This window comes from Crotalus tigris, unplaced genomic scaffold (assembly GCF_016545835.1).
Source record: "Crotalus tigris isolate CLP2741 ecotype Arizona unplaced genomic scaffold, ASM1654583v1 scf7180000017550.10884619, whole genome shotgun sequence".
NCBI classification, from domain to species: domain Eukaryota; kingdom Metazoa; phylum Chordata; class Lepidosauria; order Squamata; family Viperidae; genus Crotalus; species Crotalus tigris.
Window position 1 is genome coordinate 1340804 of NW_024096468.1, and position 25673 is coordinate 1366476.

Genomic DNA, 25673 nt, shown 5'->3' on the forward strand with positions numbered 1-25673 from the left:
AATTCCCAAGTAAAAGTAGTACTTTCCATCCCCAATAGGAAAACAAAATTATTAGTAATGTTGCATTTTCATGAAATTTTCCTCCTTCACTGTTTTCTTCTTTTTATGAACATATGTTGTTCTTTAGGTTTTTTTTTAAATTGAGCAGCAAATTATTTCTGTGGGACTGAAGAGTACTTGCCTTTCACATCTATATCTATTCTGTTCTGGAGAGCTGTTATCAGTATGTTTCTCAGTCCTTACATTGGCTGGAAAGTTGCTCTTTACTGCCATTTAAAGGCTGCAAAAGAAAATTCTTTTTCTAGAGTAATGAACAGACAATGCAGCTGTGGATTCTCTGTATCCTTTTATAAACAAACAAACAGAATAAGTTCAGTGTTTCATTTTCAGTATTTGTTAAGGTTTACCTCTCCTCCACAACACTATAATTGGCTAAACTCACCACAGATTCTTTTGCTACTCTTTTTTTTTTTTTTTTTTTATCCCATTCTGGGCCCTCCCCAACATGTTAGCAGTCTAGAAGAACAGGCTCTACAGTTGTTCACTTGCAGCTGTGTAATCAGCATAATTTGCAGTTCATTTGCATCTTTGAGAAAGAATGAGCATTGGCTACTTGCTTGTTATCCTTTAATTTGAAAAAATCATGATCTTTGCTGATAATTTCTTTACACAGTTGTTTATACAATACAAGTAAACAATATATGCTGAAACAGTGAAATCAAAAGCTTTAATAAGGATAAGAAAGGGCCATAGGAACCTTTGCAAGCGTGCTATGAAGATTATGTAAAACATCTGTTAAAGTGCCTAAAATCTACTCAGAGGTAGCGTCTGCCTGTGCTGGTCCTATGGAGATGACCTTTGGCTTGGGCTTGTCCAGTTATCTAGGTTTGATTTGATTTGATTACTTCCAAGTAAGTCCTTAGGTTGATGATTCTGTTACCTACATGTTAGGTTCTGTCCCTTCTGGTTGGTCAAGGCATCCTGAGAGGTGACATTTAGGTAGGTGACATGTAGCTAATCAGTAGTAAATGCTTTTTTGTAAAAGGGGATGGTTCCATGTGCCCTGAAGGAGACAGTGGTTTACCCCTTCTCAAGAAGTTACTACTGGACAATTTTTTCTCAATATCTAATGTTCCCTTTTTGGGAAAGACTATTGAGAAGGTGGTAGGTCTACAATTTCAAAGGGCTGTAGACAAAGCAAATTATCTGGACCTGTTATAATTTGGTTTCAGGCTAGGATACTTATAGCACTGAGATGCAATTGATCACACTGGTGGGCTTGGAATGGGTATGGTGTATCCATTTGACCTCTCATTGGTTTTCAGTACCATCAATTATGGCATCCTTCTCAACTGGCTGACATGTTGGGAGTAGGAGGTCTTATTGGGAGTAGGAGATCTAGTTCTCTTTTCTCCAAGGATGGTTCCAGTTGGCATGTGAGGAGGAGAGGTCCATCTTTAGACCTCTACTTTTGGGGTGTTACAAGGCTTAATTTTCTCTTGTATTTACCATCTTCATGAAACCTCTGGGGGAGATAATTGATTGCATATGTCAATGCACTAGCTAGACCAGGGGTAGGCAACCTTGGCTCTTTTATGACTCGTGGATTTCAACTCCCAGAATTCCTGAGCCAGCAATTCTGGGAATTGAAGTCCACGAGTCATAAAAGAGCCAAGGTTGCCTACTTCTGAGCTAGACCAAGTGAAAAAAATCCACTCCAGAGCAAGGCTAAAATTACTTTTCTTGAAATTGGCTGTAGTAACAGAATCATGCAACTTGTCCTCCTAGTTCAATAATTTGTAGAATTCTGTCTAAGCTATAATATCAAGATACTATCTGTCTATTGTAGATTTAAAATATATCTCGTACAGACATACCCCATTGCCTGCGGTAGCAAATCATGCATATCTCCATCAAGATCATCTTTCTTACTCTTTATGGCATGGGTCTCAGTTTTACATCTGTGACCATACAAGTGGTGCTGGGTAAGTGTCTTCCCAGTACCTAGAAGCTGTAAAAATCTGGCTGGAGAAGATCCGGCTTCAGCCCAATCTTGACAGGACTGAATGGCTGTTGTTTTTTAGGGCCACCTCAAATCTGTTGATTTACCATCTTTAATTCTGACTGAAGTTATACTTTCCTGGTCAGAGTTGGTATATACTGCCGGTCCACTTGGACTCAGTGGCAGCCTGAATAGCAGATGGCAACTGTAGCCAGGAGAACCTTTGCACAAATATATTTTATGTGCCAGTTTCACCTTTTCTAGATCTGGAATCATTGCTGACAGTCACTTATGCCTTTGCTACCTCCCATTTCCAATGTGTTCTGTATGGCATATCTTTTCAAGAGCATTTGAAAACTTCACTGGTCCAGAATACAATGGCCAGGGCACATATAGCAGCACCGGAGTAACATCTATGTAACACAGATGCTGCATGAGCTGCATTGGCTTCCAGTGGATTTCTGGTTGAATTTAAAATGCTGATTATCACCTTTAAAGTTCTATATGGCATAAGGACAAATTACTTGTGGGACTGCCTATCCCTAATGGTTCTGTTCATCCATCTAAATCTGGGTCTTCTTGATGGAACAGTCTTGCCAGGTTGGAGTTTGGAATTTTACTTTCTCTGTCGTGGTGTCTGCCTTAAGGAATAACCTCCTCTTAGAGATATGGATGCCCCAATCTGGTTGGTCATAAGGAAAACAATCAAGATGTGGCACTAGGATTAGGATCATAATGAAGCTAGCATGATATGTTTGATCTATGGATGTGAGTCTTATTAGGGCCTCAGCACTGTCTGTTTTGCTTTAATGGTACTTAGTAATTGTATTTTTATTCTTGTTCATCATCCAGACTTCCTTTAGGTAGATGGGCAGCCATATTAATTTGTTAAGAAAATAATCAAATAAACTGTATATCTAACTCATAAGGAAAAAAAAGTTTATTCTTGCAAATTAGATTTAAACACTTGTCTGCTTATAGATAGTTTGAATAACTAAATGCATTCCTAATGCATTAACCCTAAGCCTGTTTATATAGATACATTTCATCAACTAGGCTGAAAGTTACCTCCCAGTTAGTGAATTGCAACGTTATTTTCTTTTGGTGGATGAACATAGGCTGTTTTCACTTTCCAGTTTTGAAGCAACCCTGGTGAATATTTGAATTTGGAAATGTTTTCCAAGTTGACTGATTACAAACTGATATTCTTATTAACACATGTATCCAATTTACTGTTTGATTTTGATTGTCAAAATTCTTCTGAAATTTCATGGCATTATTCCGTCCTCAGGGATGTTGTGGAAGTTCTGTTGAGAAATGATGCATTAACGAATGTGGCTGACTGCAAAGGCTGTTATCCTCTCCATTTGGCAGCTTGGAAGGGAGATGCTGAAATAGTGAAACTGCTAATACACCAGGGACCCTCCCACACTAAAGTAAATGAGCAGGTCTGAATATGTTCCTTTTTTGTGCTCTTAATGATCTTACATGGTTTGTTGTGTTATTCCATAGGAGGGGATGAATACAGCATCTGCAAGAATGAATTTGTTGTTTGACATCTTGCTTGAGAAATGGCTAAAGGTTAAATACTATTATTGTTCAGCAAATTTGAAAAATTGTATCCTGAAAGCTGTATTTTTGGTTGATCAGATTGAGAACTTAGAAATGAACAATGGCTGAATTGGTTCATATACAATGGGAGAATTTTAATCATTATTCCTATACCCCACCCCCATCCTATGCCACAATTTTCTGCACAGTTTGAAATTTGACATAGTTGGTGCATCCGTTTATTTCTGTGGTGAAACAAATCTAAACAGCTTTATTCTCTTTTTGCCACATTTTGTAGTTAGCTTATACTGCTTTACTACTTATGCTTAGTAAGCTAATCTTGTGCAGTTAACTACAATACAGCTTTCAGATATTAATAATTAATTTACTAAAATGCTGTGCTCAAATGGAAGAAAAACAGCAATTGTTTCTGTTGTTTAAAATGCTACCATTTGACTTGTATGATTGAAAACTTTCTTGTGTACACGGATAGACATATACACCTCTTAGTGCTAGTATTGGTATCAAGACCAGGTAAACTCTTACAATATTGCTCCAAATTAAACCGGGACTAGTATATGGAGAAAGAGAAATATTGGGAATACTAGTGAGTTTTCTCATGAAATTATTTCACTTGCCTTTAGTTGTATGTATGTATTTGTTTACTAAGACATCTATGCTGCTGAATACATATTCCCAGAAATCAAAGCAGCTTACAGAAAGACAAAACAAAGGATCAAACACTTATCTCACATAAAACATTTAACAGACATTTAACAGACATCCATGGAGGTAGGCTAAACCTCAACTTCCACAAATGCATTTCTAAAAAGTAAAGTTTTCAGAGCTCTTTGGAAGGCCAATAATGTTGAGAAGCACTGGGTATCCAGCTGTAAGTTATATCATAGAAGGCATCACCAAGAATGAGGCCCCAGGGGTCTATTGTCCATAGACCGGTAACTTTTTTCTTGCGGAAAGTAAAATTATAACAAACTCATGATTGTGAGGCTTATTACCTGTGTTAACAAGCAGCTTAGCATAGTCTCTTACAAATATTCAAAGAAGTTCATTTGCTGACTAGTAATGTTTTTTGTGATTGAATAGCCAAATGTACACATTCAAAAGTTTTTAATAATATTGTTTGGAAATCTTTTTTGTCAGATATTGTTTATTGTGCTTCTAGGGAAAAAAACTTTGTCAATCATTTTATTGTTAACATTTTCAATTTTACAATGCCATTTGCAATTCGTTAATAAATTGGATGGGGCCATATGAAAATGAAGGCTCTTGCAATCTATAGCTAGCATGAGGCCAAATATTTGTAAAATGTCATAGTGAAGTGTTAAATAGAGAACATAAGATTTTTAGTTGAGCTTTGCATGTTGTCTTTAAAACAATATGCATGATCAACTATTGACAGCTGGAATGGCTAGTTTACTTGATTCCTTTTCATTGGAATGAAATATTGTCATGTTCTATCATTTCTTCCCTTCAGAATCACTCACTGCTTTTTTACTATATCCTGCCATTTCATCATCACATTTTCTTTTCCTCTCCTTTTTGTAGAATGCTCTTGAGATCAAAGAACTCAAAAAGTACGGCCCCTTTGACCCCTATATCAATGCCAAGGTGTGTACTTTGCTGACAGGATTTCACTGTATCATTACTCCAACTTGTATTTTTGTGCTCTTAGAAGCCTTGTCATCTAGTTCATTGATACTGCCTATCTCTTTAATGTGATATTTGTATTAAGCCATGTTTGATTTGGCTGGTTGGTAAAAGTTTACTTGATGTTAACAAGGTCTACCAGTGCTTTCTACTTGGTTACTTGTTGATTCCCAAAGCAGTAATAGCATTCAAAAATATAATTTCAAAACATTCTGGTATTGTTTCCCTATTTAATAAGAAAGGGAATAATATTGATAATGTTTATGGTATATTATCCAAAACAAGTGTGCATTCTTAGCAATACTGAACTTCATTTTGTTAATAGTAATGATGCTACATAACACAGAACTATTTTTGTTAGTGCTTGGATGAGGATAATAATGCCTTTATTGTCTATGTGGATGTATGCATGTATCCATTTGTGTGAAAGTATGTTCATTTTTTCTTATTTCACTAGTTCCTTTTTCACATCTGATTCTCTCTTAAACTGTATATGGCCTATAGCCTTCTGCTTCTAATAATCATAAGAAAAATAGAAAAGCAAATCCGAAAATATTGAAAATAATCTTAAATTACTTAACAGATAATCTAATAGAATATTTAGAAGTATCTTAAATGATTCCTTGTTATAATGAATCTCAAAATAAATGTTTGTTGTAAATTAATTATTTTAATTTTTAGACCATCATATTGGATTAGCTTACATATTGATTTTTGAGGTCCAAATCAAATTGGGCTCTAAGGGTATGGTTTTAAATATATTGAGATTATCAGAGTTGGAGATAAACAGGGTGAATTAGTTTAAATTACATGCTTTTATAGATTCAGACCGCAGTGAATATAGTCTGTAAATGTAGAGTAAACATTAATGTTTGATATAGTAAATTATAGTCTGCATAGTACTAAGATTCATAATGTACAAGTTTTGGTGAGGATTACAGCATCACTCTGCTTGCTCAGTTTTACCTATATGTCTATGATAGTTTTTGGACATTAAGGAAGTTTCAGAAGCCATATTCAATCTCTGTATTTTTCAGTCTAAAGTAGATCGACCCAATGGTAAAAGCTGAAATTGAAGTGCTTAGACATTTAAATCAGAAACTGAAATGTTTTTAAAATCACAATAGAAAAATACTAATTTAAATAATTGATTGAATTATTTTCTTTTTGATAGTTCATATATATACATATATATTCATATATTTCTTTACTATAATAGTTGAAATATTTGCACCTGAACGAAGGAGTATAATCGCTTTTGTTGTAATGGATTTTTATTGCAGAATGTGTATCTATATTTAGCTAGGAAATTTATGAAATTTGTGATTGCCTTGGCTATCTGTATATAAGTTAGAACATTAAAAAGTATAATTTATTTAAGTACCAAAACTGGAATCCAAAGAACTGTAAAACTAGTTCTCTGTGTCTGAATAGATGTTTAAAAAATTTCCAAGTGTTAAAAAAATCTGTAACACATATAAATAATAATAAGTCAGTATCTATTTGTGAGTATACCTTAGATTTCCAGAAACAAGAAAAAGTAGATACTCTTGATGATACATTTTTCCATTAAATGAAAAAGAATGTTGTTAGGAGTCATACATTTCTATAAATTTTCAAACACTGTATGACCCATTGTAATGTACACCTCATGATAAAATAATAATAAGTCAGTATCTATTTGTGAGTATACCTTAGATTTCCAGAAACAAGAAAAAGTAGATACTCTTGATGATACATTTTTCCATTAAATGAAAAAGAATGTTGTTAGGAGTCATACATTTCTATAAATTTTCAAACACTGTATGACCCATTGTAATGTACACCTCATGATAAAATGTTACAAATTATGATCCACAAAGCATTTGATCATTTAGCTAGAAAAGCAATCTTTAAGCAAACTGAATGAAGTTAAATTTTAATACAGTAATTATTTTAGGCAAATGTCATTCTAGCCACATTTAATTTCCAACCACTTTCTTTGCAGTATAGAGTTTATGCTGCTTTTTAAATGATTTCTTAGTTGGTCTTCCTTTCTCGGTGGAAGCAAAAAACATGATCTAGAAGTCATCATCTAAGTAGGTTATATATCAAACATTAAAATGCCAAAAGTACACAAAAATGCCCCTTGTTCTATTCTCTGTAATCTTTAGTGGAAACACCAGCAACAGCAAGGTGAAGATATAGAAAGAGTGCTCGCTCATTCATTGTTTTGTTTCCACCAAGCCAGATCCCTCTGGAAATCTGGAGGAGAGCATCAATGTCTTTTTAAATAAAAGATATTTTAAATCTTTAAAATGTTGAAGAGGAAAGTGAGATTAATATGTTTCTACAAGGCTATTTTCTAAGCCTTTTGTAGCTTAGTATTATTTTCAATTAATGAATACTATTAAAATCAAATGTTTAAACTAATCCAGCCTAAGAAGCATATTCCTCAAAGCTCACTTGGAAGGCTAAACAGCATAGAAATGAAGATACAATAAAATATGTTACTTTAAACAATACTTCTGAGAGTCATGCTGATCTTCTCCATATAGTGGATCAATGTTTCTCAATCTTGGCAGTTTGAAGATGTGTGGACTTCAGCTCCCAGATTCCCAAGGCTGACTGGAGTATTCTGAACTAACTGGAAATGATGCTTTTTATTTCACCAAACATTTGGTTGGGTTGGGACCCAGTTTAGTATAAAGTTTGAGGCATCAGGCTAGAAACCGGAAGACTGCAAGTTGTCATCCCACCTTAGGGCCAAGATCATCTGGGGATGCTGGGCCAGTCACTTTCTGTCAGCTCTAGGAAGCAGGCAATGGCAAACCATTTTAAAAATGTTGTTAAAAAACTGCTGGGACTTGTCCAGGCAGTTGCCAGGAGTCAATCCTGACTTGAAGACCTTTGTCCACAAACACAGAGAATTTTGCTATTTTTTATAAAGCACACAGTTTTATTTAAAAAAAAAACTAGGAAAAATGCTTATGAATGTTTAGTTTTGCGACAGCAGGCATTTCAGTATAGATGAGTTAGACAGTGGGTTTTGATAAATTGGTAATTAGACATATTTGTGCATTTTCCCCCAATTGAATTATATATGTACATTTGTTTATAGTTAAAAGGTACTTTGGCCTGACTGTCAGAAGAAGACCCATGATACATAAAAACATTATGTGATCATACATTAGAATTGGAAATTTTTTTTCTAGAGTTAATATAGTTAAAATTACCTCAATTTAAGTCGCTGTTTTCTTTCCCTCAACTATTTCTTCTTAGAGTTTCGTTGGGCTTGCCAATTGTGATCACGGTCTCAGTTTTATGGGCTTTTCTCCTTTTTCTCTTAAGAATTACAGAAATCAGTCTCAGGCATTTTCAAAAAGGCTTGCTTTTTAAAAATCTCAGTTGGGCTGTAAAATTTTTGCATTAATAGGCTAAAGCTTTTGAAAGAATTGGGGAGCTGTCAAAGCCATCCTCTTAAGGAGTAGCAATTTCATCCTATTAATGAAGATTCTTCAGATTTAAGTCCTGTCAAATGTGCAGCTATTTGGATGCACAGCTGGATCTAAACAGCACAGATTACACTGGTTGTAAGAGGTGGCATCCAAATTTTTAGAATAAATAAAAATAATTGTTTGCCACAAACTTGAAATCAAACCTGGGCTTTATAAGGATTTGTAAAATTTTGCATTTCAGAAGTGCCTATATCTTCAGATGTTGTTGGCCAGCAGATTTAAATGTCTAATTGATGACTTGGTTAAGAGGCAAATGAGAGGTTGATGACAACAATAAGATGTTAATCATATTAATCTTTTTTTTAAAATTCATTCCTGCGCATTCAATCATTATTTGTGCGTTAACCTTGTATAAACTAAGATACTGTAAATTATATTTTTTCTGTTAATACTGGAAGTTACATAATATGCAGAGTACAACAAATAGGTAGCAGCACCTGTCTAGCCTTGTTTTTCCCACAAGTAAAGCAGCAGCAAGCCTAGTTATTGCTGGGATAACAAAGGGCCAGGTAATACTAGGGCTGTAGGTTAGACTATGCAATTGAAAAAAAAATCTTGGAAAAAGGCAGTGGCAAAATACTTTTGTCTTTGGTCAAAACTCTGTATGTATATGTCCATACAATCCCTAGGATTTGAGCTCAATTTAGCCAAGAACTATCTTTAGTCCAGTTTATGTCTCCCCCCCCCCAATGTTTACTGATGTGGTATATTATGTATAGTTTGTAATATAATGTGGTTAGAAGATATCACGATTTTTCATTATCTTTCATTAAACCCTACATCTTAGTTATAAATCCTGAACCATATGCTTTTCCCTTTATTCATGGTGAGATTCTCTGCATGCTGCTGAATGATGCATTACCTCATTTACAATCACCTTCACTATAAATCTCTTTTTCCTTGGCAAATGTTTGGCTTGAATTGTTTCTTCGCCATCGTTGGAAGTGTCTTCCTCAATTTTTCAAATGTTTGTGCATGTCTGTCATTGTTCATAGTAACTTTCATTTGTACATTCCATGTATTTTATGTAAAGCACTCTGACTGTTCATCTATTTCCTTTCTGTTTCAGCTAGTTTTGTCAGGTGCCCATGAGACATTGAACATTATTGATACTGCTAGAACAAAAATAAATTACAATGAACCTCTCTTATATTTTGTCCAGTATAGTACAACTTTTAAAGTTCTAATTTATTTACTTTTTAAACAATTGAAATGTTTTTGTGAAGCCAGGGTTTTGTTTAGGTATATTTAACCATTATAATTACACACAGACACACACACACCATTTAAATGGTTAAATACACTGTTTGAGTAGAATTTTTGTGTTCATTTATGTATCAGCTAGAATCTTAAAGTACTTTGGTTTTCACATAGCGTTTAACCCAATGCTATTTTATAATTCAATGACTTCCCGATATGAAGCCCAATTTCAAAAAAGCATTTGGTCACATGAAAGAGCTGTTTCTTGACATATAATTCGTTTCTATAAGTTGATAATATTAGTCATAGCAGTGGCCTTCTATATAAAATTAAAATAAAATATAATAACAACATAGTGTCAGATTAGTTAATAAAAGGTGAATTCTCCAGAGAGAAATAACACAGTCATGAAATATGATTTATTATCGTTGTTGGCTTGCAAAATGTAAGTTTGTAGCATTTGTAGTAACTTTTATTGAATGGATAAGTAATGCTTGGTGAGTTTTAAAAGTGAAAAAAATTATAGAACAGTACAAGTAATATTAATCTCAAAATGCAATAATAGATATTTTATCTATTTTTTTCTGTAGCAAATGTTTGCATGTGTGCATATGTACATATAAATAACAATGGGACCATGATGTACTCACTATGCCACTGCATGCATAGTAGAAAAGAATTGAAACAGTTTTAATACATTTATATTTAAAATAAATGTTCTCTTTATTATAATTGTCTCTAAACTCTAATGGTTTTTATATTTATGTAATCTTAGAATAACGACAATGAGACAGCATTGCACTGTGCAGCTCAGTATGGCCATACAGAAGTGGTGAAGGTTCTTCTGGAGGAGTTGACTGATCCTACTATGCGCAATAACAAGTTTGAGACTCCTCTTGATTTAGCTGCTCTCTATGGGAGACTAGAGGTTGTGAAGATGTTGCTTAATGCTCATCCTAATCTATTAAGTTGCAATACTAAGAAACACACTCCCTTACATCTGGCAGCTAGAAATGGCCATAAAGCTGTAGTTCATGTACTTCTGGAGGCTGGCATGGATAATAACTACCAGGTATTTGTTTAAAATTTTGTGTATGGAGTTTCAACATTAAAGTAATGTTTCAGGATCAGATTTAGTATTATAGCTCCCTGTTTAATAAGAACTTTTCTATTCACTGTTTTATTTCATCATTTTATTTCATCATATTTATTTCATCATTTTAATATCCCAATTATATGCTGCTCAGAATTGGCAAATTGAAGCAGCCTATAATCCCAACAAATACAAAAGATTGTTAAATACATTTATTTTGAATTCATGTTAAGTTTGAAATTTAATAGAATTATGCTTTCAAATTCTTTCAAGTTTAGCGGATTCTGTTTTACTCTAGAAATCTAGACTTTTTCTAATAGTCAGCTAGAAAACTTCTGGTGCTTAAATCCTGTATTTTCAGCTGGATATTGTCTTTTTTGTTTTAAATTCAAATTAAATAAAATTCAAATTAAATACAGAGGGTTTTTTCTCATTGATTGATTAGAGTGATCAGCCTGTATTTTTAAAGAAGCTGATTTAAGTTGGAATACACTGCAACAAATAGCTTCAGTTTGTGAACCTGGACATACACTTTTATTGTTTTCTGATGGTATTCTCAACCCATACTTGTTTTACAGACAGAAAAAGGTAGTGCTTTGCATGAAGCTGCTTTGTTTGGCAAAACAGATGTGGTACAGATATTGCTAGCTGCAGGTGAGGATCTTTTAAACATATTTTTAAATTTCCTATTTTTGTTGGTGGTCTTAGTGTTGTAAACATTCAGCAGCCTTAGCATAGTTCTTGAGAATGACCAACATAATTTAACTTGAATCTTTCACCCTCCTGTTTAAACTTCTTCAAGCTAAAGCCTCATGAATGTTTAGTATAAACTAGTAAAATTAATAAGAGCTAAGCAGGAATTGCTAAAACCTCTAATTGGATACGGAGATCAGGAGATTATATACTCCAAGAACTTATATTCATTTCCTTTCTGGAATTATTATTTGCTTTCACTACAATTGAATTGTAAGTTATAATTTAACATATTTATTGCTTTATTATTTTAAGTATTCCTATTCTGCTTCATTTAAGTATAGGCTTAATTGCTTCTTATTAAAAATACAATAAAATATACTTGTCTTAAAATTATAATTAAAATAAAAGCACTTCCCAAATTAAAAATGTTTCTTCTAAAATTAAGAGCCTTTATATGGCATAAGGGCAGCTTTAACCAATAATAATAGTAACAACAACAACAACAATAAATGAACATCGATGTAGGGCCAAAATGTACATTTAGGAGCAGTTCTATTTATACCACATTTTGCTATGTGAGTATATGCAATATTTCTTAATGTTCCTGAATTACTGTGTATAATGTCAAGTTTCTCTTTGTGTTGAAGGCATTGATGTGAATATAAAGGATAACAGAGGCTTGACTGCTTTGGAGATTGTCAGAGAACTTCCTTCTCAAAAAAGCCAACAAATAGCAGCTTTCATTGAAGGTAAATAATTAAACATGAAAGAAGAGAGGGCAAAGGTTGAGAAATAGGAAGCACACTAACATGACACACTATCAACTATAAAATGTGTGAGTTGTTTTTCAGTTAGGCAATTTCTAAAAAGCCTACATTGCTCAATTAACTACATTGTGGATACAAAGAAAGCTAAATTGAGCAAAAAGATGTTTTCCCTCATTTTTGTACTTCCTCAAAATATGGTATTAAATTAATAGTTTCCTGGTTCTTACTGAATTTGATCATTGTCTCCTCAGCATTGTACTGTATTTTTATCCCACTTCAAATTAGTTATAAATGTAATGCATCCCTTGTTTATTTTTGAGATTTATAACTTCCAGGTCAGACACTTTTGAAAGCAGTCTATATTGCAAGATGCATTAAGTAGGCAGAGGAAGAAAAGTAAAACAGAACCATTTTCCAGCCATAAATTGTTTGTAAATTAATTAAATGCATCCTTAAAAGATGGGGTTTTAGGTGGGTTCATTTTTTAATAACGGACTAGTGAAAGATCAGTGCAAATGCATCGGGACTGAGATACAAAATCAGGCATCACACAGAGAAGGATTGTTGACCATTTAATACTATTGGGGAAGCAGCCATCACAACATTTGCATGAGGAAAAGAACAAGTCTTTACGTTTTGAGAGAGTACAGAGGACAGATTTAATATTATATAAATCCAGTGTCAGTGTGCCAAAAAGGGGTTAGCAGGAGTGGCTTTTTTTTTTTTATTTCCCTCCCTTCCACTGTCCATTTACTTTACAAAGGCCTTCCTGAATGGAGTGAAGTAAACGAAATGGAAATCTATAAAGACTGGAAAGAGTCATGATCCATTTTTTTAAAAAAAAAATATAGGTAGTCCTCAACTTAAGACCATTTGTTCAGTGATAATTTGAAGTTATAATGGTACTGAATGGAGAAACATTTCCTGACAGAAGTTACGGCTGTTGCAGGTCATGTGATCAAGATTTGGACACTTAGCGTATCTGCCCCTATGACTGAAGGGTGCTGCCAACACCCCCCTCCTCACCTATCTCTCTCCCATCCCAGCTGCTCATTTGGTCCACTAGTGCACACAAAACTGCCACAACCCTGGAGGCCTCATCCTGCTCCCTGCCACCCCACCATATCCAGATCCACTTACCTTTGCCTTTTTGTGCAGCTACTGTCAGGTGTGCCAAGCCGATGCAAGGCTCAGCCAGACATCTAGTGAACATGTTGTTTCTGAAGGGTAAAATAGCTTGAAAGAACCTTTCTAACCTTTAGAAACATCATGATCGCTAAGCTAGAAAGCTAGTGAACATGATGTTTCTGAAGGGTAGGAAGAGACTGATGCTTTTCCTGTGATTGTTCTGAAGGCTGTAAAGACCCTCTTTCTAGCCTTCAGAAACTTCCTGTTCGCTAACTGCCTGGCTCCACCTTCAGAATAGTTGCAGTGTGTTAGCCTTTCTACCCTTCAGAAACGTTGTGTTTCTGGCTAGAAAGTTGGTAAATATGATGTTTCTGAAGGGTCAGCCTTTTTGAGTTTCAGAAAAGATTGTGTTTGTTATTATTCTAGCCAAAAAGCTAGAAACCTATTCTCTACCTATATTAGCAAAATCACAGTGTTGGATTCGCCCAAAATAAATATGCAGAACATACCTAAATATATGAAAAGTAGATTACTGTATTTTGCTTTTGAAGACTTCAGGTAGCAAATATCTTACATGTCATCTTATTTCTGTTGTATTTCATTTTATTTGTTCAGACTGTACAAGAAAGAATCTTGCAACAGCAGAGGAAAAGAGATCGCCGCCTTTAACTGCTTCTACTGAAACTTCAGTTCGGATACCTCAAGGTAAACTATGAAATGTATTAAATTATTTGTTTAATAGTAATTTTATTAAAAATTAAAGCTGCAACAATAAAAAAAACTTATATAAACTAAAAAATAGTGCAGAAAAAAAGAAAATAGACAAAGTGGAAAAGAAAGGAAAAATAAGAATATAATAAAAAAAGAAATTATAAATAAATGATTTCTGCTTTCCCCATAATAAGTATGAACAATTATCACCTTTTCGTAAAATACAACAAATGATCTCTTCTTCCCATAAATCAGCTCTTATCTATAACTAGTTCTTTAAAAACCTTATCATTTCAGTTCTGATAAGCTCTTAATATTGAGATTATTAATACAGTACTCTTTCCATCTTAGCTGATTTGGATTATAAAAAACATTTTGGAATGGCTTCCACAATATTCTTACATCATCTGTTTCAAGAATTTAAAGCAGATAGTAAAATAATGCAAAAGAAGATTTAAAAAATCCAGTGTATTTCACTGGTGATCTGTAGGGAAAGTACTAGTCCTCTCCACCCCCCACTCCCTCGTCAAAATAACTCTGCAGTTCAGAACAAAACATATGTCGATCCCAGTTCCTAGTCCATAGGCAAAGGTGATATATGAATTAGAAAGTTATGGAAATAATGAAGTCCACCTTTTATGCCTCTGGCATTGTGGAAAGGAATGATTGTAGCCAGGCTTTCAAAGACCAGAGTTTGTGAGTAGGATCACTGCAGCTATTGAGGATTTTGTACAACTGTTTCTGATTTAACATGTTTGCTTTCTTTAGGGAATGTGGAGAAAGCAGTGACAGATCTGATAACAGATGTTGATGGCAAGCCAGAAGAGTGTCCATATGAAGTACTATACAATGCAACCTCCTGTCATTCTTTGGACAGCCTAGCCAGTGGAAGATCCTCAGACAGAGATTCAGTGAACAGGGAAGCTGAGATGACTGGTATTAAAGTGACAGGAGTGAGACCTGTATGTAGCCTGATGTGTGTTATCTTTTCTTTTTTATAGGAAATAGACTGGGATAGATCACCAAGCCTCCAAACTTGCAGTAAATTAATAGCCCAGCTGTACAGTTTGGAAGTGATAGAAAATAATTGTTAAGAGCTTTAGTTACTGACTACTTGGAGGCCATTTTCCCTTGCTATGAAATTCTCCCAGGAATTGTCTCAAGTTCATAGTGTGATGACTATTTGAATTTGGGTGAATTTCTACCACTATATATTTTGCTAGGGACTGTAGCTCAGATTAACTATTTAGGAGCAAGGGAAAAAATTCTTGTCTAGAATATGACTTTCCTCTGAACATTTTTGCATGCAGTTTTCTTCAGATTAAAAAATCACTATACCGTAATAATCCTGAATGTTAGATTTGTTTGCATTGTTTTATTATATTAATTGGCCAGTAAATCAGTTTGTCATAGAATTTATGGATATAATCCAGCAGGGGGAGCTTGGAGGCTTTACAGGCTAATTAAAATCACTTAAGTTAGTTTCTCTGAAAGCAATCAGTTTTATTTAAAGAATCCACCAGAGTTGATAAGTACTGGATTTGAGCATGTTATGGAATTTTATTGCACATTAAAATACGGATGGTTGCGGTTTATTATAAATATACAAAGTTAAATATGAATTTGTACATGCAGCCCAAATATGCAGATTTATTTTGAAGTTATCAGTGGTTGACATTTACTAGATCAGAGGTAGGAGAGCCAGTTAAGGCACTGAAGCAGGAGTAAGGAGATTCAGGGATTGACTTTTCCCTTAGGGACAGAAGCCAGTTGGGTGACGTTAGGCCTCTTACCTCCTCTCAACCGAAATCAGTGTCAGGGTCTTTGAAAATCAGTTGACAAACTTCACAGTAAGAACTTGGTGAGTGCAGTGCAAAAACACTGCAACTATGTGAGAAAAATGCTAAGAAGAAGACAACTAGATTTTGTATGTGTTCACATCATTTAATTTAAATTATTTCATTCTAATGGAAGTCATATTTTTATTGGGAATATAACATTGGATATAGCCAATATTGTTATATCCATTTAGAAGTGAAATATGCAGAAAATTTATCGAATGTGAGAAGATATACATAATGGGACATATTTACTTCTTATCTCTCCATAGCAGCTTTGAAAATGTGAATCTAGAATGAGAGATTTGTTACATAAATTCTGGCTTCAGCATTCCATTATAAAAATCCTTCATTGGGTCAGTGTGGGCTATTATCATGTAGGTTTGTTTCTTTGGCTAGCACTTCTTGGTTTCTAGATTCAAGTCCGATATTCTGTGCTGTCAATAAATGTGTATATGCGTTTGTTTTAGAGGTATATTTGAAGATTGAAACAGGTTAATGAAACAGGTTTAAAGAGAAATATATGATATTTTTAATGTCTGCAATATGTGCATATATCAGCAGCTTTTTAAGTGTCTTCTGAGATCAGTAACCCAATATTAACGGTATTGATTGATTAACTGATTAATTGATTATGTGCCATCAAATCAGTGTCAAATCTTAGCAACCACATAGATTTTCTATATAACAATTTGTCCCTAACTTGGTCTTTCAGTGGCGAACCCTTCTTCACTGTAACTGACTCCATTTACCTTGCTCCTGGTCATCTTCTTCTTACCTTTCCTTGTATCTTTCTCTGCATTAGAACTTTCTTTAGAGAGCCAGGTCTTCACATAATGTAACCAAAGTAGCATAATATGAGCCTGACCATTTTCCCCTCAAGTAAGAACTTGGGGTTGACTAATTCTCTTCTTGTCCTGCTTCTTCAGTGTCCAACTTTTTCCTCTGTAGCTGCTCTATCAAGCACTACCTACCAAGTCTGTGAAATATTTATTGAATGATAATTGTGCCAGTTTTGTTATTAGAGAAATTGCAAATCAAATAGTTAGGACATCTATGTAGTCTACAAAGTTCAAGGGAAGACAAGCAACAAAATGTACACAATTCAGGCTCTCCACTTTTGTATTTTTATTATGACATTGCATGTAAGAAGGTAAGGCACAGTTTTGTATCCTGAGGCCACATCATTTATTTCATCATTTTGATCAAATCACTTATTTGCTTTGCTGCAGTAAATGTGTTAATGTTGCATCAAAAATGAATTTGAACTGAGTCATTGACGATTATTTTTTTGAAAATTGTAGAGAGAGCGTCCACCACCTCCTGCAAAACCTCCCCCTGATGAAGAAGAGGAACTTGAAGATAAAAAACATGATGCATCCTCAGTGGTAAACATCCTTATGTGTCCTCCTTGATGTTAGTGATGTGGAGGGAATGCCAACACATTAATATGTTTAGAGGGTAATGTGACATTTATAAAAAAAATATTTATTAGTGGTTTTAACTACCATATCAGCAGGCTTTTGCCAGGATTTTTTGCCATGGTCTGGTTTGCATCTGGCAGTCCTTTAGCCTACTTTCGATTGATATGTATGGATACTCTGTAGATATCTTGGTATTACTCTATAGAGTGGAGTATTTTCAGTTGATATGTAAATATATGCTACCTAAATTGTTCTTCATTTTTTATTTGCTAGAAAAAATTCCTTTGGAGAAAAAGTGCTTTCCTCACAATAAAATAAGTTGTAGCTCAGGAGCCATGTTTTTCCATTGGGGGAATGAATCTTCCATATTTAGTTTTCCTGCCTATGAAGAGAAGTTCAGAATATTGTTAGCAAATCAGCATTCTTTGAATTCTTTGAATTCACAAACCTGTTAAAAATTATAGGGGTAGCCTTCAAAGGGACTATCAATCTGTAATGTGACAAAAGGAAAAACAAACATATTAGGAAATCATCCCTACTTGATTGCATCCACAACTTTGGAGGACAAACTTGGCATGTTACTCCAAAACTTATAAGTAGGTTGTTCATTTCAAATTTAACTTAGGGTAATAAGAACAAATTGAGATCAAACTGATTCTAGAGTACATTTTTAACTTAAACTATAATTTACAGAAGCTATTTACAGAAATTGGGCTTGAATTAAAATAAGAAAAAGTGAAAAGGAGAGGGAAGCATATAAATTAATTAAAACTTATCCAAGTTGGATGCTCAGAATCTGCAAATGTTTAGTGTCCAGCTTTCATTGATACAAGAAAACATATGCTAGCTTTCTGGCAAAACCCTCTGAGATTGTGGTTTACACAAAATAGTATGATCAGTTGAAGGTAGATAAATTCATTTTCCTTTTTATATATTCATTCTCCATACTTTCATAACCAACACAGCAATTCTGCCTTTCCCAAGTATTTCTTTTGATACCTGGAGAAAATGATCATTCAGTTCTAAATGCTTTCAGATGAAATTTACTATCCTAATCCATTCCAGATTTTAGTTAGATCCAGCTCTGGCACTGAAACAACCTTTAGGAACTGAAACAAGAACAGAGTTTGTTTCCTACATTACTAACAGTGCAGCTAGATGTAATTGCATAAGTATCATCCCGAGGGAGCTGCATGTGTTGCCTGTTTATTTCCTCTCCCAGTTCAAGAAAATAATTTTGATCTTTAAAATCATATATTGCTTGGCATCAACAGGTATAAAATATCTATCTGTACCAGCCTGTGCTTTAAAATTTGCTGGAGATAGTTTCTTCAAAGCATTTTCTATGCATTATGGTAATATGAGATTTGTCACAGTACCTGATTTTTGGATTGCATATATGATTCATACCAATGAAGTTGTGTTTTTATCACAAGTTAAAACCTTTTTTGGGATACTTTTATTTTAAATTGGATTCTAAACGCATAGTGTTTTAATATTGTATTCACAGTTACATGATTGTTCTGGAATCTTATTTCATATCTCAGTCAGATAACTTTAAATGAATTAATAGGTTTAAAAGAAATAATACTATATACAGTACAAAACGTGTACACTTTCTACCTAAATGGAGGAATGTCAAAATATGTAGTTCTGAGACTACCATGCTGTGGCAAATATTTACCATTACTTGCCACTGCCTGATGCTTAGTATAATGCTGAAAATTTATGAAAATACACCAGTTGGATTCCAAAGGGAAATGGGGACTGAAAAAATACAGAATTAATGGAAATTCAGCATAGGGAGAAGTGATTCAGTGGGGCTGTAGGGCCATAGAAATGCTGAAACTTATATTTGTTTCTCATGTATACGCGTATATTAATCTCTTTTATGTTTTGCAGCGATCATGAAAAGTAGTCAATGCACTATTAGTTAATAAGAGATGCAATTATTATTAATTTATGCCTGTGTCTGATTAGGGTTTCGTCACCAAAAGAAAAAATAGAGGGAGCACAGCTGATGAAGAAGAAGAACATCCTTATGAACTCTTGCTAACAGCAGAAACAAAGAAACATGTTACAGTAGATAAAAAAACAAAAGGTAAAGACTGTTATTGCAAATTGTATATAATTAGCTATCCCCAAAACTAATCTTGGGCAGAAGGTAAGAAACTGAAACAGTTTTAGCTTTTCTTTTAAGTTAGCAGGATTGACTTGTTTTGTGTGCCCACCTAGCAATTTCTTTTCATAAGACTTTGATTAAAATATTCTTGCTTTGGAATCTTCCTGGTAGCAGAAAATGACTCAAACTTTTGTTGTATGTTTATTATAGAAAACCAAGCAAAGTGTATGGTTAAAATAGCCACAGTGTTTTGCAAGACACCTCAACTATTTGGGAAATTTCTCCTTGCTTTCCCAATTTGTGTGCTCATGCATACGAACTTTGCTCTCTTCATTTTGCAGTACCTAGCAAATTCATTCAAATGTATCTCTTGCTGACCTAGTGTCCATTGTCCTCTCATATTACTGAATTCTCACATCTGTAAGAGCCTAGCTAATGTGACTTGTTTGTGAAACAATCTTAGTTCTTCGCATTTTAAAGGCTGATTTGAGATTACTTTATATGTTCATTTTCCAAGCATGAATTCATACTGTAATAGAAGAAGGGTTGATTGTTTCTATTCTTCCTATTCATACTAATGGTTTCTCATATTCTGATAAAGGTAGAATTAATAATAAGAGCTATGGCTGTTGAAAAGGTAGCACTTTAGATTTTGTGCATTGTGACTTGAAATTAGTCCCATTGTGTTTTCAGGTATAGACATTAGGCATTAACATTCTTTTTATTTTTTCATCTGAAACGTATCTTATTAAGTCAACCCATTTTCTCTATTGTAACATTTATTTCAGTGGATTTTGTACAATATTTCTGAAGTAGCTTTGGAAAGAAATGCCTACTTAGTTTAATATTTTTTCCAGAAGAAATAATTCAGTAGTTATATAGCTTTTCTAACTATATGACTTCAATAAGCAATTGCAATACTAAATAATAAGAATTAAAGTAATCTCTTAAATAGAACACTTTTGATTTGCTTCATAAAAATAGTATGACTTCTGAATCATACATCCTCCTTTATTAAAAAGAGCATTATGTGAACAGTAGGAGAAAATAATCAAATTTGGAGGATTCCTGTCTAAATTTAAACCATATTTTAATATTATAAGTATGAATTACAGCAAGGCTTCAGTTTTCATGATTCCTCATTCCTCATTCTCTCCCATAATTACAATATTTTATTATCCAGAGCTTAGTTCTAAAATACAGCTAAAATTTACTGTGTTTTGAGATGTCCATTTGACATTGAAAGGTCTTTTTCGAGTCTCTATGCATCACACATATTAATTATGCAGATTTTAAAAGTCATCAGTGGAAACCTTTTGAATTTAGGTAGCTTTTTTTAACAGGAAGTACTCTCTCCAGTGTGCATGATCCTAAGCATGATTTTTCACCTTTTCTCATAGTTTATTTTAGACTATCACAAAAAGAGCAATAAGATCTGATCCTTCTCCATATTCATTTGTTTAGTTGAAGGCAAAGTCCTGGGTTTCTTTTTCCTGCATTTATCTTCTTCATGTTCATTTCTCATTTCAAGGAAAATTCTATTCCCAAAATGTTGGGTGAAGAAAATAGTTTAGAAATTAGCCTACACTTTCCCAATAGACTGTTGCCCAAGTCCCATTTCTGAAGACCCAAAATTGCCCAAAATATATTCTTTCTGTCCAGCATTATCAAGAACAGTTCTTATTATCAAGAACTGTCCTTGTTTCCAAAAATTCATCAAACTGACTACCGGTTTTTCCTACCTGCATTTATTACTGCTAAATCAATACTGCCAGTTTTTAAGAACATATCCCAGCATGTTGTTTTTAGCAACTGTTCTTACAACCCTCAGATCTCAGATCCTCAAAAAATATTAGCACTAATTGTTCTTGGCCTATAAACTCTGGATCTTCAGAAACATCAGCACTTTTGTCATCTGAGAATGGACTTCAGACTCTGTCTTCCAGTACTCATGAATAAGAATTCACATCATGCACTGCTTCTTTAAAATATCCTAGGAACTTAGATTTTTTTCACTGGAACCCTACCCTATGCAACATCATAATATTATCTAATTTAATTCATTAAATTTTGAGGCCACCCAACTCCCAAAAAATCTCTTAATGTAAAATATATAACTAAAGAAACATGACCGTCAAAAATTCATTTGTGGCTCTTCCCAGTGCTTTTTTTTGTAAAAAAAAAAAAAAAAAAAGTGCCGGAATTCACACATGTCATACAACCCGCCTTGCCTACCTACAAGGTTCCATCCAAAAAAGGTGCTGGAACTCCGTTCTGGGCGTTCTATGACAAAAAAGCCCTGGCTCCTCCTATTTCCTCAGTTTTGCCTGCCATAATGCTGACTTCTAAAAAGTACTTGCTATTGATGCTTGCAGTAGAAGTGCTTGACATTGAAGGTACCATTTCATATGTATATGCATTGCAGCAGTAGACAACCTCTTTCAGATTCCTCACTACTTGTGCATATGGATGGTTATGGAGAGTTGTGTCATTGACTCTTATTCCCATTCTTGGGCTTTCACTGACCAGCAAAGAACAGATTGTCCTAATTGTCTGGGAACAAGTCTCTTAAGAAAAACAATTAAGCAGTGTCAAAGATCTGATTCATTCCGTATTTTCTCCATTTATAAATATAAGGTTTGGAACAACAATTTCTTTTAGGAACCAAGGAAAAGCATTCCTCCATTATGGAGGAGACTTGAAAACAGAAAAAGGAACCTCTGGTATAATGGCTGTCCCATGATAATCCCAGGTTCCATTGATCAAAAGATGATGGATCAGTTTTGAGCTCTTGAGTCCCACTTTACAGATATCTGTCCAAATGAACAACAACAAAAGGACAAAACCAATGCACAGGATAATCTTAATTCTTCTTGTCTTATTCTCAATTCAGAAGTTCAGGACCAGTTGAAAATTCTGTGGCTATAATTCTAACACCATTCCAATGCTGATCTCTCTGATCTAGTAGAAAAATTATACACCATCACTAAGAGATCATTTAAACTAATACATCTTATCTCAAAGTATAAGATTAGAGAAAGTTAACTGCTTTTCAATCACATTATTTCAGGCCAATAATGTCCTCACCATCTTGTTTTATTGTGGAGGTTCTTCCTCAGTTCCAGACTCTTGTAGCTGCGCTTAAATGTTGTGACTTATAAATTGGCAGGCACTAAATTATTTGGTTGTTTTTTCTCTCTTTCCCAGTGCAGGCACACTGAGGTAATAGTCACAATATAACCTCTTGCCCTTGCAGCTTGCTGTTTCTAAATTCATTAGTTGTAATATAATGTTAGTTATAATAAGATATTTTAATAACTTCCTAATTATAACCTATTGTCTGTCCTCCCTTCTCTGCATTGTAATTCTCTTTGAAAAATAAGCTCCAAAATGAATGACAGGTCAAATGTTCATAGAAGGCTCATGATGCCCTCCAGACATGATTACTCTTCTTTTGAAAGGCAAGCATTAAAAAGGCAGAAGAATCACCAGGCTTCAAACAGGGCTCTGAAACATTGTGTTGCTTTTGCATTCAGTTTACTATTGTACTCTACTAGTAAGCCTACTTCAAAATGATTTGAGAAAAAGGCATTCTGTGATGGAACTCCATTCAGGAAGAATCACATCCCACATTTTGAGTAATATGGTATTGAGACATTGTCCCAGCAGATGGTAGAGTCTCACCTTTGGCTTTGTGACTCCAATGAATGACCATTATTGAAACTCCCATCACATTCTATTGCTGGGAATTCAATTGTAGATAGCCATCTTTTCTTTGGAGATAAGAGATTATAAATCTGGTACTCCTGCTTCCGCATGCCAGGAAGGCTCACCAACACAGTAATCAGATGCAGAGTTCAGAACAGGAAGTACCATTTTCTCAGTACTAACAGGTTGTTTTCTTGAGGCTAGAATCTTCAGCCTTATGATTAAGGAGCAGGCACAACTGCTTTAAGATCTTGTTTTCAGTACTGTTCAAACATGATGTAGCTGCCGTGTTAATTACTGTGCATTATTCTTTGTGGATCTGGCCTCCAAACATGTTTTATCAAGTCAAAGATTGTTAATACTTTTGATATATATTATAGCCCTTTCTATTTTTCAATACTGGAAAGAAGTTTTCAATACTGGTCCTATGAAAATGTGCATTCTGCACCAATGGATAAGGACTAGTAGAAGCATGAATCATGAATGAAGGTTTTATTGCCCCATAGCCTTCATTCTGTACATTTCCAGCTACTGAGCTTGCCTACTGAAGTATTGGCAGTTTTTAGGTGAGAAAGAACTGTCTCCAGAGCCTTATATCTCAAAAGATGATAGAACGATCTTTCAGAAGCAAAAGAACTAAACAGCAAATCAATATTTCCAGGTATGTTAGAGTCAGAGTGAAACGAACATTATGGCCATAGTGGGCACCCTTAAGGAGATATAAATTTCATATCTTCTGGATTGAGCTATGAAGTCATGGTCAAGACTGAAAATTTCCCATTTGAAATGTGAAGCCTTGTTTAATGAGAATAAATCATGATAACCCAAATGAGGTCCAGAAGCACAGGACTGCAATAAAAATATTGGACTTTTACTTACATCAGTAGTAGTGTTTCTGATTTCAACATAGAAACTGAAATTCCACAGTTCAGCATTGTTTGCCTGGATATCTAGAGTGCATCTGGGCTTAATCTCCAAGGTGATAATTCTTCCTTAAAGATTGGATACAAAATTCTGAAGACACCAATCATGCAAGCCAGTTCCTTTAATTATGAGGATACTGTAGCATCCTATGTGGAGATCTACTGATCCACTATTTCCCAAACTGGGTTTCTGTTATCACAGATTCATAAGACCTTGCTATGAGGATTGAGGTTACTGGGCTCAGTTCCCTGAAACATCCCTCAACATCCTACCCAGCCTTTTGATACAATCCCAACATTTCTAAAGTATTATGGTGTCTTCTTTCTAAGGATGTTCTGGTTGGGACTTTATTCTAAACATTTTACATTTCCTAAAATGAAAGAGAAACTCTGCCTCCTCCCCATTGTTAGTGCTTCAAGTTCATGATGATTACACTCAAATCAACCTACTATTGCTCCACCAGATTGACTACTTAGTATACATAGATACAAAGTTGCCTATATTCTTATGAGCCTCATTCTTTTTGCATAAGCCCTGATAACTCACTTCAGGGTATTCTCTTCAGCTTTGCTATATCATTGTCAAATTGCATACATTTATTGTGATAGCAATGATATATTTAAGATGAATTACAGTCTAATCCAATTGGATTAAAAGAGCCAGTTAAAGTTAAAGCTATCGGGCAAAAATTGAAAGACCTTGAGATCCTGTCTCAGTCCTCGGAAGCAGCCAATGGCAAATCACTTCTAAAAAATCTTGCCAAGAAAACTGTAGGACAAGTCCAGGCAGTTGTCAGGAGTCAACACTGATTTTAAAGTGCAAGCTCTCCCTGTCGCTCCCTCTCCCTCTCCCTCTGATTAGTGGCTAGTCTTCACGAACTACCTCACTCATTATGTATTTTTCACTTTGGCATTGTGCGTCTAACCTAGATTAATTCTTATCCCTTTGTAGCCAAATATTGATTGGTTATGTTTCAAGTGAGAGATTTTTCCAGCTTTAGGTGAAGATGCCATGAATTAAAATGTAATATTTATATTCAAAACCTATAATTAAAAATGGTCTATTGTAATACTATACCATTCACTTGGTAGGAATCTAAAATTATGACATAAAGCTTACAGAATGTATTTTATTATCCCTCCCCCCCCACCCTCTAGGCAATACAGTATGTTGTTGCTCATGTGGTAGAGGAAAAGTTGAGCCATTTTGTTGTAGAACTAAAATACGGGTGTCAAATTTGCCACGTCATGTGACATGTTGTGACGTATCATGACTTTTTTCGCATTACTGGAGCTGGGGCGGGCACGGCCTCTGCATGATGCAACCGGCCCGTGGGCTGGCAGG

At 34.5% G+C, this 25673-nt stretch overlaps 1 protein-coding gene across 19 annotated transcripts in view; it reads left to right on the forward strand.

Moving 5' to 3' along the window:
* The window catches only part of ANKS1A (ankyrin repeat and sterile alpha motif domain containing 1A), a 119410-nt gene that overhangs the window by 27980 nt on the left and 65757 nt on the right, over positions 1 to 25673 (forward strand). For 14 of the 19 annotated variants that reach the window (XM_039339165.1, XM_039339189.1, XM_039339223.1 and 11 more), the window contains 9 exons: positions 3294 to 3450; positions 5120 to 5182; positions 10694 to 10990; positions 11590 to 11665; positions 12355 to 12456; positions 14218 to 14307; positions 15082 to 15275; positions 17456 to 17539; positions 19556 to 19676. In XM_039339165.1, coding sequence (XP_039195099.1) covers positions 3294 to 3450; positions 5120 to 5182; positions 10694 to 10990; positions 11590 to 11665; positions 12355 to 12456; positions 14218 to 14307; positions 15082 to 15275; positions 17456 to 17539; positions 19556 to 19676 — 1184 coding nt within the window. The remainder of the gene's footprint in view (positions 1 to 3293; positions 3451 to 5119; positions 5183 to 10693; positions 10991 to 11589; positions 11666 to 12354; positions 12457 to 14217; positions 14308 to 15081; positions 15276 to 17455; positions 17540 to 19555; positions 19677 to 25673) is intronic. The other 5 variants (XM_039339208.1, XM_039339243.1, XM_039339314.1 and 2 more) reach the window with 2 other exon arrangements.